General features: G+C 36.6%; 1 protein-coding gene across 2 annotated transcripts; it reads left to right on the top strand.

The window, feature by feature from the left end:
• Positions 1–546: 546 nt before the first annotated feature.
• DFL_003146 (uncharacterized protein) lies at positions 547–5,259 on the top strand (the record flags this gene model as incomplete). Of its 2 annotated transcripts, XM_067632042.1 has the most annotated exons (2): positions 547–1,031; positions 1,088–1,112. In XM_067632042.1, the coding sequence occupies 2 exons, from the start codon at positions 547–549 to the stop codon at positions 1,110–1,112; spliced, it is 510 nt and encodes a 169-aa protein (XP_067490351.1). The 2 variants fall into 2 exon arrangements, with proteins under 2 accessions (XP_067490351.1, XP_067490350.1); XM_067632041.1 differs by having other exon boundaries at positions 547–5,259.
• Positions 5,260–17,022: the final 11,763 nt, after the last annotated feature.

A 17,022-nucleotide genomic window follows, 5' to 3' on the forward strand; every position in this document is an offset into this window, starting at 1 on the left:
TTGTCTGTCTACTTGTCTGTCCGTCCATCTGTCCGTCTGTCTGTCTGTCTGTCTTTCCGTCTGTCTGTCTGTCGTCTGCCCTGTCCACCTGTTTGTCCACCTGTTTGTCAACCTCGCAACACGCCCAACACAAATGTTTTTGTGTGGTGTTTGACAACCTCACCATACTATTTTAAGTAAGTTAAGCGATACGGCTCAGCGCTGCGACTCAGCGCTGACTTTTTTGCCAAGACCATAATTCATTTGTATGGATTTGATACGGCTCAGCGCTGAGATTTAACAACGTATACTTCGTAGGGTAACTGGTTACCCTGTATGTGCCTACTACTTACCCTGTATGTGCCTACTACTTACCCTGTACATGACTAGCTTAGTCACCCTGTATGTGCTACTCCCTGTATATAAACTCTTCGACAGAACACTTTAGTCTAAGAGCACTTAATCAAGCACACATCACTCCACCTAATCTTCTAACAGGTTATGAGCCCGGCATAGCTACAATCTGCACCACGACAGAAACTAATTTCAATTCTACAACCATTCACGATGTTAGAACAAATCGATAACTCCAAAGAGTACAGCTCTGTTACTCACTATAAGTGCAAATACGGAATCTGCCTTCGACTTACCGATTCCAATCACCACGAATGGAAGGAACAGTTCATGCGGCTAATAAGCCGTACCGACCTGCTTGGAACCGTAACTGGCGAAGACGAAGAACCGGAAAAATTGAAACGAGTCTTCAAACCGTTGTACATCAAGGTCGCAAATTCTGCAAGTGAACCTACTAGACAAACCAGAAGATCGATCAGCAAAGCTCCAACCACTAGAGCCACAACCTCTAAAGCAACAGCCTCCAGAGCGTCAGGCTCAAGGGCACCAGTTCAAGCCGACAGTCAGTCTGAAGACGAAGAAGACGACGAAACCTCAGACACAGAAGCTCAATCGGAACATTCAGGCTTGTATACTATTGACGGTCATACAATCAAGGGGACAGTCATGCAACAAGACCCACGTCGCGGTTACCTTACGTCTGTACCAAACGAGGACCACAAGAACTGGCAGAAACGAGAGAGGGAGGCATTAGCCCTTCTCACCTGTTGCATCAGTGACTCGCTGCAGAGAATTTACTCCGAACCGGCCACTGCAGCTCAACTGTGGGAGGAGCTCAACAAGGCTTACGCCCCAACTCAGAACTTCAGCATGGCTTCCAGCTTGCATATTTCCTTTTTCAAGATGGAACCAATCTCAAATGAGAAACAGGCCGACTGGCTTGGAAGGCTAAGAACCATTCAGGCACAGCTCGTCGGTACCAAGTACATGATAGCCGACAATGTGCTCAGAGACGCATATCTGCTAGGGTTACCGGCCTTATACAAACCCACGGTTGACACTATTTGGCCTATGATCAGGAACAATCCAGATATGACGACCTATCAAGTTCAGCAAATCATTCAGGAAGTTGAGACTCGAGAAATGGCACACCCTAACCGTATGAAGGATTCCACCGCCCAAGCCAATTACGCCGGAGGAACTCCCAAAGGCGCTCCTGAAGGATATAGGAATTCCAGCAGGGGTAGAGGCCGAGGAAAAGGGGGTAAATGGAGAGGCAGGGGTAGAGGACGAGGGAATCACCGAAACCATTCTAATCAGAGAAATGGCGCAGGAAACGAAGACAGCTGTTATTATTGCAACCAATATGGGCACTTTGAACTCAACTGTCCTATAAAGGAGAAAGCAGAGCAGCGCAGAAAGGATAGGGAAGCCAAGAGAAGAGGAAGAGCTAGGGAAGCGCAAATGGCGGAAACTCAAAAGGAAATTACTGAGGAGGAGCAGGAGGAACTCGATCAGTACTTTGAAATTACAGACCGCTATGGTCACATGGCTACCGAAGAAGGTGGGAGAGTCACAACCCTAGGTAATGGCTGGCTAGTTGATTCCGGCGCAACGGACACCTACACTATGGAAAAGACAGACCTAGCCGGTTATCGAATGCTACCTCAACCACTGCCTATCAGCACAGCCAGTGGAGCCTACATCCACGCACTTGGGAGAGGAATGGCACAGATTCAGCCAAATCTCCGCGTACCTGCTTTATGGGTTCCCAAAATAGCTCGCAAGCTCCTATCCACACACACCCTCTGGAAGGCTGGTTATATGACGGTGATTGGAGACGCTACGCACATTATTGAGCGCAAAACCAACAGACTCATAGCGTCAACAGAATGGAAAATTCTGCCAACCGCCATGTTAACCAGTTCAACCATTGACGAAGAAAATCCTAACTCGGAGGAGCTCAACGCAGAGTTTGATGTGTTTAATCTTAATCCAACGCCGAACGAGGAAGTCACTCCTGAACCAGACAGCCAAGCGACCTTAAGCGAAGACGCTAAGCAATTCATGCTATGGCACAACAGGCTTGGCCACATCGGTTACCAGGCTCAGAAGAAATTAATGAAACGCCTAGCACCGAATGTCTGGGTCGGAGAGAAAAACCTACCAGCCTGCCGGGTCTGCATCCGAGCCAAAATGCGACGGACCTACAACCGCACTAAGGCCCAACCCAGGAGCTCCACTCCCTGGGAGAAGGTTCACAGTGACCTATCGGGCAGACTACCGCAGACCGAAGGCGGCAAGAGCTACTTCGTAGTCTTTATCGAAGACCACTCTAGATGGGCGGAAGTTGAGACGCTGGAAAGAAAAATCGACGTCTGCGACAGCTTCGAATCCGTCATCATACACGTTGAAAAGAGAGAATGGCTAGGAAGACCTAGCAAAATCCTTAAGTTCCGCTGTGACAATGGAACGGGAGAGTACATCAACCAGAAGTTTCAAGGCTTATTGATCCGGAACGGGATTAAGCTTGAGACCTCTCCTCCCTGGCATCAAGATTCTAATGGCGTAGCTGAAAGATGGATGGCCATCCTGGTGGCTATAGCTACCGCCATACTTCACAGAGCAGACCTACCTGTCTCTTTCTGGGGCGAAGCCATAGTTATGGCTGCCTACCTAAAGAACCGTTTACCATCTGCAGGGCTACCCGATGAAAAATCGCCGTACGAAGTCCTAAACGGTCATCCACCGGATCTGTCCCACCTGAAACCGTTTGGTTGTTTGGCGTGGTATTGGGTACCTAAGGAGAAGAGACAAGGCAAGTTCGTTGCACATGCCAGCCCATGTCTGTTTATGGGATATGTCAAAGACAGCACCACTCTCTATAAGATCTGGAACGGAACAGGGTTTCACAACGAAAAGAACTTGAAATGGGAAGAGGATGTATTCCCGGGCAAGAGCGGCTTAGCCAGAGAAATCATGCAACATGACTACCGGCTGAGGAACGGCGCTGGCAACCAACCAGGCAACCGAACCTCCAGATTCAAGCGCGCATATGAAGACCCAGCTCCGACCGAAAGTCGTTTGAGTAGTACCATAAATCAAGGACCGTTGCCAAAATTGAATACAAGTGAACCCGCAAGCTCGCATATAGAGCCACCTGTGGTACAAGACCAAGGTGAGGCAAGAGGTAGACAATTCCTCAGCCATATTGAAATACCAGCTCCGGCTAAACGCCGTGTGAGATTTGAGATCCCAAACGAACCACTGTCTGGCCCAGCCAACGGCAATGTTGGTCCGCAGAGAACAGAAATCCCAGCGGCCGGTGGGAGAAGTGGAAGCCGTTGTGGAGATGCTCGTGGGCCAAGTAGTTCAGCTGAAGACTTGACTATAACCAGCAAGCCTGCATGCGCAGCAGGCGAATGCTTGGAGCCACCCAAACAGGTTGTCCGCGAGCAACCGCGCAGTAGCGAGAAGGCACCTGGGGACGCCCAGAGTGGTTCTCGGCTGCGTAGCAGGAATAAACCTGCCGTAGGCGCATACCTGGACGAATGTACGTCAGGTTCCTCTGATAGCGACTACACTGAATCACATAGAGTCAAGCACGTCAAGAGACGTAGAGCCAACAGAGGATGGCTGTTGGAGGGTGCGGCCCCCAACGAAGTGACCCAAAGCGACCGTGTTGACGGCGCAGTAAGAAAATGGGCACTCATGACAACCCAGGGTAGAATTGCCTCTGACTGGGAGCCACAAAGCTATGAAGAAGCTATAAACTGCATCGAAAAGAATCGATGGCGCAAGGCAATCCAAGAAGAACTTGATTCACACAAGGCTAATGAATCTTTTGTAATAGCAGACCTGCCTAAAGAGCACAAGGCTCTCGCCTCAAAATGGGTGTTTAAGATCAAAACCCAGGACGTGCCTGTACGGTACAAAGCACGGTTGGTAATCCGAGGTGACCTGCAACCTGGAACCGACCTAGATACGTATGCCCCCGTAGCCAAACTAGCAACGTTCAGACTCTTCATAACCATAGTGGCCATACTCAACATGGAACTGCACCAACTGGACGTCAAGACTGCGTTCTTAACCTCTAGGCTACTGGAAGAGGTCTATATGACAATCCCGAAAGGCTACTATGAGCACATTCCCAAAAGGATCAAACGACCAGTTCTTCTGCTAAAACGTGCGCTATACGGACTACGCCAGGCACCCAGAACCTGGAACACAGACATCGATGCCTTTCTAAAGACGCTAGGATTTATACCCTGCGATGACGACAAGAGCCTGTACATCAACGAAGTAGAAGGAATTCTGATTCTTCTATACGTAGATGACCTTCTCATAGCGACAAGGACCAAAGGCAAAATGGAGAAAATCAAGAAGGCCCTGAAAGCTAAGTATGAAATGTCTGACGTAGGAGAAGCTAAAACCTTCCTAGGCATCCAGATCAAAAGAGACCGTCAAAGGGAAACGGTCACTTTGTGCCAATCCGCATCTATTAAGACAATTCTCACCCGCTACGGAATGGACCAGTGCAATCCCACAAAAGTCCCTATGGAACGCAACTTAACTGTCGACGACGGGGAACTTCTAACCGGCGACGCGATCCGGTGGTACCAACAACTAAACGGCCAATTTATGTACCTAATGGTTTGCACGAGACCAGACCTGGCCTACGTAGTAGGACAGCTAGCCAAATACAACTCCAGACCAACAACCGTACACGCCGAAGCGGCACGAAAAGTACTAAGGTACCTAAGCGGAACTAAGTCCTTGGGACTAACACTGGGCGGAAATCAAGAAGGAAACCAACAAGGGAATCTGCTACTTGGCTACTCAGACTCAGACCTAGCAGGAGACCTAGATGACAGGAAGTCAACTGGGGGACACCTGTGGTTTCTGAACAAGAGTCTGATCATATAGAAATCCAAGAAGCAAACTATTGTGGCCGACGGCACATGGCACGCCGAATACATAGCTGCATCCGAAGCAGCCAAAGACGCCATTTGGTTAGAACGATTGATTAAGACAGCAGGAATCCAACTTCGAAAGCCGCCAATCCTACGGCTTGACTGCACGGCTGCACAGTCATTGATTACCAACCCCAAGCAGCATAACCGAACAAAACATGTGGACATTAAATACCACTTAGTTAGGAACATGTATACGAAAAGGGAACTTTAGATCGAAAGAGTCCTATCTGTAGATAACTTAGCAGACGATCTGACCAAACCTTTGGCGAAGCTTAAACACCAGGAGCACGCAATTGTAATAAGCTTAAGGCTTTTGTAAAACATGCACTCTTTTCCTTATCTTAATGATTTCCACCCACGAAGGTGGTTTTACGATTAAGAAAGGTTTTTAATAAGGCATGAATAACTACGATTAATACAAAGGTCTAAGCTTAGTTAAGCATATTTATAGTTATAGTTCTGCTCTTGGAACGGCGAAGGTTTAGCCCTAAAGCTGTTAGGACTAACCACCTAACCATAAAGATGGACATGTGCCTTAGGAGTACCCCTCCTATAGATTCTACCATTTGGTAGGTTGCCCAAAGTGCGAGGGTAACAACATTTGTTGAAACGGTATTAAAAGTTGTATTAGTTTAATACTAGCGGTAAGTAAATGTAATTAAGATGTATATCTTATATTAAGAAACCTTATTTATACCGAACAGAGGTTTAATAGAAATATCAGAATATCTTACTTTCGATATGACCTTACCAGATATAGGGTAACTAATTACCCTATATGTGTTTACTACTTACTTTGTATATACCTACTACTTACCCTGTATATGACTAGCTTAGTTACCCTGTATGTGCTACTCCCTGTATATAAACTCTTCGACAGAACACTTTAGTCTAAGAGCACTTAATCAAGCACACATCACTCCACCTAATCTTCTAACAAATTTAAAAAACTTAACAAAGCAATAAAGAGTAACAAAAAAGAACTTAATAAAGTATTAAAAATCAGCGACCCTACCAAATTCAATAACATGCCTAAAAAACTTAATCACTTTCTTTAACAGCTCGATATTTACTTTATGCTCCAAACAGGACGTTTTTTGAATAACAAAATTAAGATCTTTTTCGCAAGGATATATCTTGAAGGAACTATCCTCCAAACATATATCACTTATTAAAATTACTTTTCTAATAAAAAACTTAAAGAACAAGACGTCAGTATTATCAAGATAATAATTAATTACACTACTTTTATCACCTTTCTCCAATAATAATACAGTAAAGATAATAAAGTTTCAAAAACTAGAAAGTAAATTAGAACTCTCAAACAAATTAATTTTACCCAAAACTATTTTTAAGAATTTAATAAACTTACTATTCTCACCAAATAAGACAAAAATAACCTTTATTATTAAGCCCACAAAAGACTAAAAATTAAATTCTAATAATATATCCTTATCCAAGAAAAAAAACATAAAGATAAGAAACTCTCCCTAATAAATCATATAGAAATATAATAATACGCTATTAAAATTAATAATATTAATTTCAAAACTTAAGTAAATTACTTAATTAATATTCGTAAAAATAATAACTACGGGAAAGGAAAATTCCAAAAAAAATTTAATAATAACAACACAAAATAATAAAAGAAAAAGAATAACGAATAAATACACCTAAATAAGACTTTCAATCTTACTTTAATAGATCTCAATACGATATAATATAAATATTCACATAATAAGGAATTTAAGGGATTAAAATTCAATATTCTACTATACTAAACTTATAATAAATCGGAACATTTCTCTAAAAATTGCTTCGAAAACTAACAAAATAATATATAATAACACCAAAATTTTTGTTATATAACTTAAACCTCAAAAAATCCACTAGTACTTAAGAAAACAGTCGATTTTAAAATAATATAATAATCTTCTTTAAAAAAGTTGTTTAAGGAAGTTTAGAAACGACTCTTCGAAATATTTTATAAAATTATATTTTAAACTTTTTTAAATAATTAGATAGATACTTCCGAATCTATTATTAAAAAGGATATTAAGGAAAAGATCGTTATTAATTTTCCTAATATTTCTTACTTTCCTACTATTCAAGAATACTACTGGCTCTGGTAAAACTTAGCTGAAAAGTAATATATCTCTTATAAACGATAACTTAATAGAAAACTATTCTAAACATACTAAAATAAAAGATATTAGTATATATATTTCGTATAATCTAACCCAGAATTACAAAACGTTAAAATTTATTTAAAAATTATAACTTATCAATCTTTATATACTATTCCTCCCTCTAAGGAATTAAACGATTAGACTTGGTAAATAATCTTTACCTTTCTCAACTTTTTTAAAGTATACGAATAATTTCCTAACCTAGAATCTATTATCTCTTTACTTACTTCTAATTAAAATAACGATAGTTATTTTCTCCTATTTTTTGTGATAAAAGTACTTTTAGAAACCCCCTTACTCCAAAAAAGGTAGATTTATTATATTAACTATTATCAATTAACCTCTATTTAGAAAGAAACGTATAATAAAAGAAGCGAATATAAGAATATTAAATATCTTAACTATTACTATATGTTTACTTCTAAATATACAAAATATAATCTCGCCTGAGATAGAAAATAGTCTAACTTTATTTCATATCGAGAGGCCCTTTATTATATTAACACAAACTTCTACGGAGAACTTTATGCTGATTATTAAAAATAATATTATATAATAATTAATAATTAAGACCTTGCTGATTGTTTCGAAAAGTTAGATGAACTCTTTATTATAAGAAGAATTCGAAAAAACCAAATATTATACCACCTTTGCTAAAGACGACAGACGGCGGAATATTCTCTCTACTCAGATAACTTCTATTTATACATCTCATGCTACAACGATTAGTACACATACACTGATTACGCCATAGCCCTAGAAATTGAATAGTATAACAAAACTCAAAATCCTTAATGCACGAAATACCCAGAAAAATTTATTTTTAAAACTTAAATCCAAATAAAAAAATACTAAGATAAATACCTCTTTAATAATACCGACTATTATATTGATTACCAAGCTTATTTTTAGAATTACGGATGTTATTAGAACACTGAATATTATTCTATTGTCCATAGATTTCTCCCTTATTGATGATAAAAGTGTAACGTTTGTAATGAATTAGCTTATGCCTTATTCTATAAAAAACTATGCCTTTGTATAAAATATATGAAGGAATGGGTATAATGTATAAGTTATCCTTATTGTCTTGACTTAGCTAGAAAAATAAGTAAAATCATCCAATTTTTCGAATAGATGTGTTCCGGATGCTGATATTATACTTATAATTGGAAAAATTTTAAAAAACACTATTAACAAAAATATTTGGACAGTAGCTGTAAGACTAGTTTATTCTTTAAATATAATATTTAGAAAATACTTTTACTATTTCCTTCGGAAATAAGTAATTGGAATAAATGGGTTGATATTTTAGAAAAATATCTTAAAAATTTAAACTAAAGAAGCTTCAGGAACTAACGCCACCTGAAAGGTTTAGCTTATGCGTTATAAAAATAGGATTAGAATTTATCTTTTTTTAATTTATTAAGTAATATTTTATTTTACTTGTTTATGTTAATGGAATATCCGTTTACGCGCTGTTAGATAGTGGCGCTGAAGATTTATTTATTAATTTATGACTTGTTAAAAGGCTTAACTTGCTAATTCTTAAAATAACTATCTATATTAACGTTTCTGTATTTGATGGTGGAACCTTTGGAATAATTATAGAATAAATTACTTTTAACTTTTTTATTAATGGATATTTCGAAATTATTATTTTTAATATCTTTGATACTGCTTATGATTTAGTACTAGGATATTCGTAGTTACAGAAATATGTCAGAATATCTTACCCTCGATATGACCTTACCAGATACAGGGTAACTGGTTACCCTGTATGTGCCTACTACTTACCCTGTATGTGCTACTCTCTGTATATAAACTCTTCGACAGAACACTTTAGTCTAAGAGCACTTAATCAAGTACACATCACTCCACCTAATCTTCTAACAGGTTATGAGCCCGGCATAGCTACAATCTGCACCACGACAGAAACTAATTTCAATTCTACAACCATTCACGATGTCAGAACAAATCGATAACTCCAAAAAGTACAGCTCTGTTACTCACTATAAGTGCAAATACGGAATCTACCTTCGACTTACCGATTCCAATCACCACGAATGGAAGAAACAATTCATACGACTAATAAGCCGTACCGACCTACTTAAAACTATAACTAGCGAAGACGAAGAACCGAAAAAATTAAAACGAGTCTTCAAACCATTATACATCAAAGTCGCAAATCCTGCAAGTAAACCTACTAGACAAACCAGAAGATCAGCCAATAAAGCTCCAACCACTAAAACCACAACCTCTAAAGCAACAGCCTCCAGAGCGTCAGGCTCAAGAACACCAGCTCAAGCCGACAGCCAGTCTAAAGACAAAAAAGACGACGAAATCTCAGACACAGAGGCTCAATCAGAACATTCAACTCACATTTCAAGCTTGTATACTATTAACGGTCATACAATCAAAAGGACAGTCATGCAACAAAACCCACATCGCGGTTACCTTACGTCTATACCAAACGAGGACCACAAGAACTAGCAAAAACAAGAGAGGGAGGCATTAACCCTTCTCACCTATTACATCAGTAACTCGCTGCAAAGAATTTACTCCAAACCGGCCACTACAACTCAACTATAGGAAGAGCTCAACAAGGCTTACGCCCCAACTCAAAACTTCAACATAGCTTCCAGCTTGCATATTTCCTTTTTCAAGATAGAACCAATCTCAAATAAAAAACAGGCCGACTAGCTTAGAAGACTAAGAACCATTCAAGCACAGCTCGTCAATACCAAGTACATAATAACCAACAATGTGCTCAAAGACGCATATCTACTAAAATTACCAGCCTTATACAAACCCACGGTTAACACTATTTAACCTATAATCAAGAACAATCCAGATATAACAACCTATCAAGTTCAACAAATCATTCAAGAAGTTAAAACCTGAAAAATAGCACACCCTAACCGTATAAAAGATTCCACCGCCCAAACCAATTACGCCGGAGGAACTCCCAAAGGCGCCCCTAAAAAATATAGGGATTCTAGCAGGAATAAAAGCCAAAAAAAAAAAAATAAATAAAGAGACAGGGGTAGAGAACAAAGGAATCACCAGAACTATTCTAATCAAAAAAATAGCGCAGGAAACAAAGACAACTATTATTATTACAACCAATATAGACACTTTGAACTCAACTATCCTATAAAGAAGAAAGCAGAGCAACACAAAAAGAATAGGGAAGCCAAAAGAAGAGGAAGAGTTAGAGAAACATAAATAACAGAAACTTAAAAGGAAATTATTAAAAAAAGCAAGAGAAACTCAATTAATACTTTAAAATTATAAACTGCTATAGTCACATAACTACCAAAAAAAGTAGGAGAATCACAACCCTAGGTAATAGCTAGCTAGTTAATTTTGGCGCAACAAACACCTATATTATAAAAAAAACAGACTTAGCTGGTTATCGAATACTACCTCAACCACTGCCTATTAGTATAGCCAGTGGAGCCTACATCCACGTACTTGGGAGAAGAATAGCACAAATTTAGCTAAATCTCTGCATACCTACTTTATAGGTTTTTAAAATAGTTCGTAAACTTTTATCTACACACACCCTCTGGAAGGCTGGTTATATAACGGTGATTAGAGATATTACGTACATTATTAAGCGTAAAATTAACAGACTTATAGCATTAACAGAATAGAAAATTCTGCTAACTGTTATATTAACTAGTTCAATTATTGATGAAGAAAATCCTAACTTGGAGGAGCTTAATGCAGAATTTAATGTGTTTAATCTTAATTTAACGCCGAACGAGGAAATTATTTCTGAATTAGATAGCTAAGCAACCTTAAGCGAAGACGCTAAGTAATTTATGCTATGGCACAACAGACTTGGCCACATCGGTTACCAGGCTCAGAAGAAATTAATAAAACGCCTAACATTAAATATCTAGGTCAGAGAGAAAAACCTATTAGCCTGCCAAGTCTACATCCGAGTTAAAATGTGATGGATTTACAATTGTACTAAGGTCTAACCCAGGAGCTCTACTCCCTAAAAGAAGGTTTACAGTGACCTATCGGGCAAACTACCGCAGACCAAAGGCGGCAAGAGCTACTTCGTAATCTTTATCGAAGACTACTCTAGATAGGCGGAAATTAAGACGTTGAAAAGAAAAATCGACATCTACAACAACTTCGAATCCGTCATTATACACATTGAAAAGAGAGAATAGCTAGAAAAACCTAGTAAAATCCTTAAATTCCGCTATAATAATGGAACGGGAGAGTACATCAATTAAAAGTTTTAAAATTTATTAATTTAGAATAGGATTAAACTTAAGACCTCTCCTCTTTAGTATCAAGATTTTAATAGTGTAGTTAAAAGATAGATGGCTATTTTAGTGGTTATAATTACCGCTATACTTTATAGAGTAGACCTACCTGTCTCTTTCTAAGGCGAAGTTATAGTTATAGCTGCCTACTTAAAAAATTGTTTACCATCTGCAAGATTACTTGATGAAAAATCGTTGTACGAAGTCTTAAATAATCATCCACTAAATTTATTCCACCTGAAACCGTTTAATTATTTAATGTGGTATTGGGTACTTAAGAAGAAAAGACAAAACAAATTCGTTGTATATACCAACCTATGTCTGTTTATGGGATATGTTAAAGACAGCACTACTTTTTATAAGATCTGGAATAAAACAAGATTTCACAATAAAAAGAACTTGAAATGGGAAGAGGATGTATTTCCGGGCAAGAGCGGCTTAGTTAAAGAAATTATGTAATATGATTACTGGTTGAGGAATGGTGCTGGTAATTAACTAAACAACCGAACCTCTAGATTTAAGCGCGTATATGAAGACTTAGCTCCGACCGAAAGTCGTTTGAATAGTATTATAAATCAAGGATTGTTGTTAAAATTGAATATAAGTAAACTTGTAAGCTCGTATATAGAGCTACTTGTGGTACAAGACCAAGGTGAGGCAAGAGGTAGATAATTTTTTAGCTATATTGAAATACCAGCTCCGGCTAAATGCTGTGTAAGATTTGAGATTTTAAACGAACTACTGTCTGGCCTAGTTAACGGCAATGTTGGTTTGTAGAGAACAGAAATCCTAGCGGCTGGTGGGAGAAGTAAAAGCTGTTGTGGAGATGCTCGTGGGCTAAATAGTTCAGCTGAAGACTTGACTATAACTAGTAAGCTTGTATGCGCAGTAGGCGAATGTTTGGAGCTATTTAAACAGGTTGTCCGCGAATAACTGCGCAGTAGCGAGAAGGTATCTGGGGATACTTAAAATGGTTCTCGGCTATGTAACAGGAATAAACCTGCCGTAGGCGCATACTTGGATAAATGTACGTTAGATTCCTCTGATAACAATTACACTGAATTATATAGAGTTAAGCACGTTAAGAGACGTAGAGCTAATAGAGGATGGTTGTTGGAGGGTGCGGTCCCCAACGAAGTGACTTAAAGCGATCGTGTTGACGGTGTAGTAAGAAAATGGGTATTTATGACAATCTAGGGTAGAATTACTTTTGATTGGGAGTTATAAAGTTATAAAGAAGCTATAAACTGCATTGAAAAGAATCGATGGCGTAAGGTAATCTAAGAAAAATTTAATTCACACAAGGTTAATAAATCTTTTATAATAGTAGATTTGCTTAAAGAGTATAAGGTTTTCGTCTTAAAATAGGTGTTTAAGATTAAAACCTAAAACGTGCTTATATGGTATAAAGTATGGTTGGTAATCTGAGGTGACTTGTAATTTAAAACTGATCTAGATATATATGCCCCTGTAGCTAAACTAGTAATGTTTAGACTCTTTATAATTATAGTGGTTATACTTAACATGGAATTGTACCAACTGGATGTTAAGACTGTGTTTTTAACTTCTAAGCTATTAGAAGAGGTCTATATAATAATTCTGAAGGGTTACTATAAGCATATTTTTAAATGGATTAAATAACTAATTCTTCTACTAAAATGTGCGCTATATGGATTACGCTAGGTATTTAGAATTTAGAATATAGACATCGATGCTTTCCTGAAAACGCTAGGATTTATACCTTGCGATAATAATAAGAGTCTGTATATTAATGAAATAAAAGGAATTCTGATTTTTTTATACATAAATAACCTTCTTATAACGATAAGGATTAAAGGCAAAATGGAGAAAATTAAGAAGGCCCTGAAAGCTAAGTATGAAATGTCTGACATAAGAAAAACTAAAACCTTCCTAGGTATCCAGATCAAGAGAGATTGTTAAAGGGAAATGGTTATTTTATACTAATCCATATTTATTAAGATAATTTTTACTTGCTATAGAATAGACTAGTATAATCTTATAAAAGTCTTTATGAAATGTAATTTAACTGTTGATGACGGGGAATTTTTAACCAGCGACGCGATCTGGTGGTACCAATAATTAAATGGTTAATTTATATATTTAATAGTTTGCACGAGACTAGACCTGGCCTACATAGTAGGATAGTTAGCTAAATATAACTCCAGACTAATAACTGTATACGCCGAAGTGGTACGAAAAGTATTAAGGTACTTAAGCGGAACTAAGTCCTTGGGATTAATATTGGGCGGAAATTAAGATAAAGACCAATAAGGGAATCTGCTACTTGGCTACTTAGACTTAGATTTAGTAAGAAATCTAGATGACAGGAAGTTAACTGGGGGGTACCTGTGGTTTCTGAATAAGAGTCTGATTATATGAAAATCTAAGAAGTAAACTATTGTGGCCGACGGCATATGGCACGTCGAATATATAGCTGTATCCGAAGTAGCCAAAAACACTATTTAGTTGGAACGATTGATTAAGATAGCAGGAATCTAACTTCGAAAGCCGCCAATCTTACGGCTTGACTGCACGGCTGTATAGTTATTGATTATTAACTCTAAGCAGTATAACTGAACAAAATATGTGGATATTAAGTACCACTTGGTTAGGGACATGTATATGAAAAGAAAACTTTAGATTGAAAGAGTTTTATTTGTAGATAATTTAGCAGACGATTTGACTAAATTTTTGGCGAAGTTTAAATACTAGGAGTATGTAACTGTAATGGGCTTAAGGCTTTTGTAGAACATGTACTCTTTTCTTTATCTTAATGGTTTCTACCTACGAAAGTGGTTTTACGATTAAGAAAGGTTTTTAATGAGGTATGAATAGCTACAATTGGTACGAAGGTTTAAGTTTAGTTAAGTATATTTATAGTTATAGTTCTGTTTTTGGAACGGCGAAGGTCTAGCCTTAAAGCTGTTAGGACTAATTATCTAACTACAAAGATGGATATGTGCCTTAGGAGTATTCTTTTTATAAATCCTGCTATCTAGTAGGTTGCTTAAAGTGCGAGGGTAATAGCGTTTGTTGAAATGGTATCAAAAGTTGTACTAGTTTAATACTAGCGGTAAGTAAATGTGATTAAGATGTATATTTTGTATTAAGAAATCTTATTTATACCGAACAGAGGTTTGGTGGGAGTATCAGAATATTTTACCCTCGATATGACCTTACCAGATACAGGGTAACTGGTTACCCTGTATGTGCCTACTACTTACCCTGTATGTGCTACTCTCTGTATATAAACTCTTCGACAGAACACTTTAGTCTAAGAGCACTTAATCAAGTACACATCACTCCACCTAATCTTCTAACAAAATATAATCTTAATATCGATTGGATAAGAGGAATTTTGGACTTCTTACAATGTCTTTGTAGAATTATGGGATAAAGAAGGATGTTTCTTTTGTTATTACTTATACTTTAGATTTTACTTAAATTTGGAAAAGAAATATATCTTAATTTTATTTAGTATATATCTATTAAAGAATTTAATAATCGATTAAAAAATAAACTAAATTCTGTGTGACGGATTCTGATTAAAGCAAAAGACTTTATTTAAACGAATGATATAAAATTACTTTTATGAATTATTTTAAATAACAAAATTGTTTTTTAATTATTTGAGGAAAACGTCCTATTATCTAAAGTCAACTAATTTACGTATTATATACTTTTGAAAAAAGATACTTAACTAAAATCCCTACCTATTTATACTTATATAAAGGAAGAAACTATCGTATTTAGAGAATATATCGAAAAAAATCTAAAAAATAAATATATTCGATCTTTGAATTCTTTAACAGAATATTCTATTCTTTTTGTTTTAAAAGTAAATGGAAAGCTTCGAATCTGTATTAATTATTAAAGTTTTAATATTATTATTATTAAGGATACTGGACCTCTACTGTTAATAAGCGAATTATTCGACCGGTTTATAGGAGCCAGGGTTTTCACTAAATTCGACATTATTAATGCTTATTACAACATAAGAATTAATCTGGGAGAAGAATGGAAAATCGCTTTTAGATGTCGCTACGGCCTATTTAAATATATAGTTATACCTTTCGGGCTAATTAACGTATTAATATCTTTTTAAGCATTTATAAACTATGTCCTACGTAATTATATCGATATTATTTACGTAATATATCTAGACGATATCCTTATTTATAATCATAACTTAGAAGAATATAAGAAGTACGTTAACTAAATTCTTACTGCGTTATAAAAATACGACCTGCGGTACACACTAAAAAAGTCCGAATTCGTTGTTATAGAATATAAATTCTTAAAAATTATAATCACTTTGAATAATATTAAAATAGACTTAAAGAAGGTATAAGCCATTCAAAATTAGCTACTCCCCAAAGAAGTCAAAGACGTATAGTTATTTCTAGAACTCTGTAATTATTATCGACACTTTATTCGAAAATATAGCTTTATATCAGCCGCTCTAACAGAACTTATGAGAAAACAAGTTAAATTCGAAATAACCCCTAAGAGAATAACTATATTTAATACTTTTAAATAATCCTTTATATCGACACTTATTTTCAAAATCTATAATTTAAAATTATTTACCAAAATCGAAACAAACGTTTCTGTTGCTGCTTTAGAGGCATGCTTTCTATAATTATATCCTGATAAAGAATGACACCCTATTGCCTATTTATCTTACAAATTTGACGCTACTTAATTACAGTACGCTATTTACGATAAAGAACTAATAGTTATTATAAAAGCTTGTTATAAGTAGCGTATTTATTTCCAAACTAAGGAATTATTCTTAGTTTTATTCGATTATAAAAACTTTACTTACTTCTTTATTACTAAAGAATTAAGTTGATGATAAGTTCGTTAGTAGGAACTCCTCTGCGAATATAATATAAAGATTATTCATTTTAAAGAAAAAGAGAATACCCTCGCCGATGTTATTAGTCGACGATTTGATCTAATAGCAGAAATAGAACTCGATAAAAGCATTATTTTAAAAAATTAAGGAAAATATATTATTATTAATAAATCTTTTAATTTTATCGAATATACTATAGAAGACGACCTTAGATTACAGTTATTAGAAAGTTATTAATATAACGCCGTTTCGAAACAACTATTAGAAAAACTCTAAAATCTACTATAATATTTTGAATTTTAGGACGGAATTATTTTATTTCGCGATACTTTTTATATCCCTTTAAAAAAGAT

This window comes from Arthrobotrys flagrans (genome assembly GCF_004000055.1).
Source record: "Arthrobotrys flagrans strain CBS H-5679 chromosome Unknown unitig_0, whole genome shotgun sequence".
In the NCBI taxonomy this organism is placed as follows: domain Eukaryota; kingdom Fungi; phylum Ascomycota; class Orbiliomycetes; order Orbiliales; family Orbiliaceae; genus Arthrobotrys; species Arthrobotrys flagrans.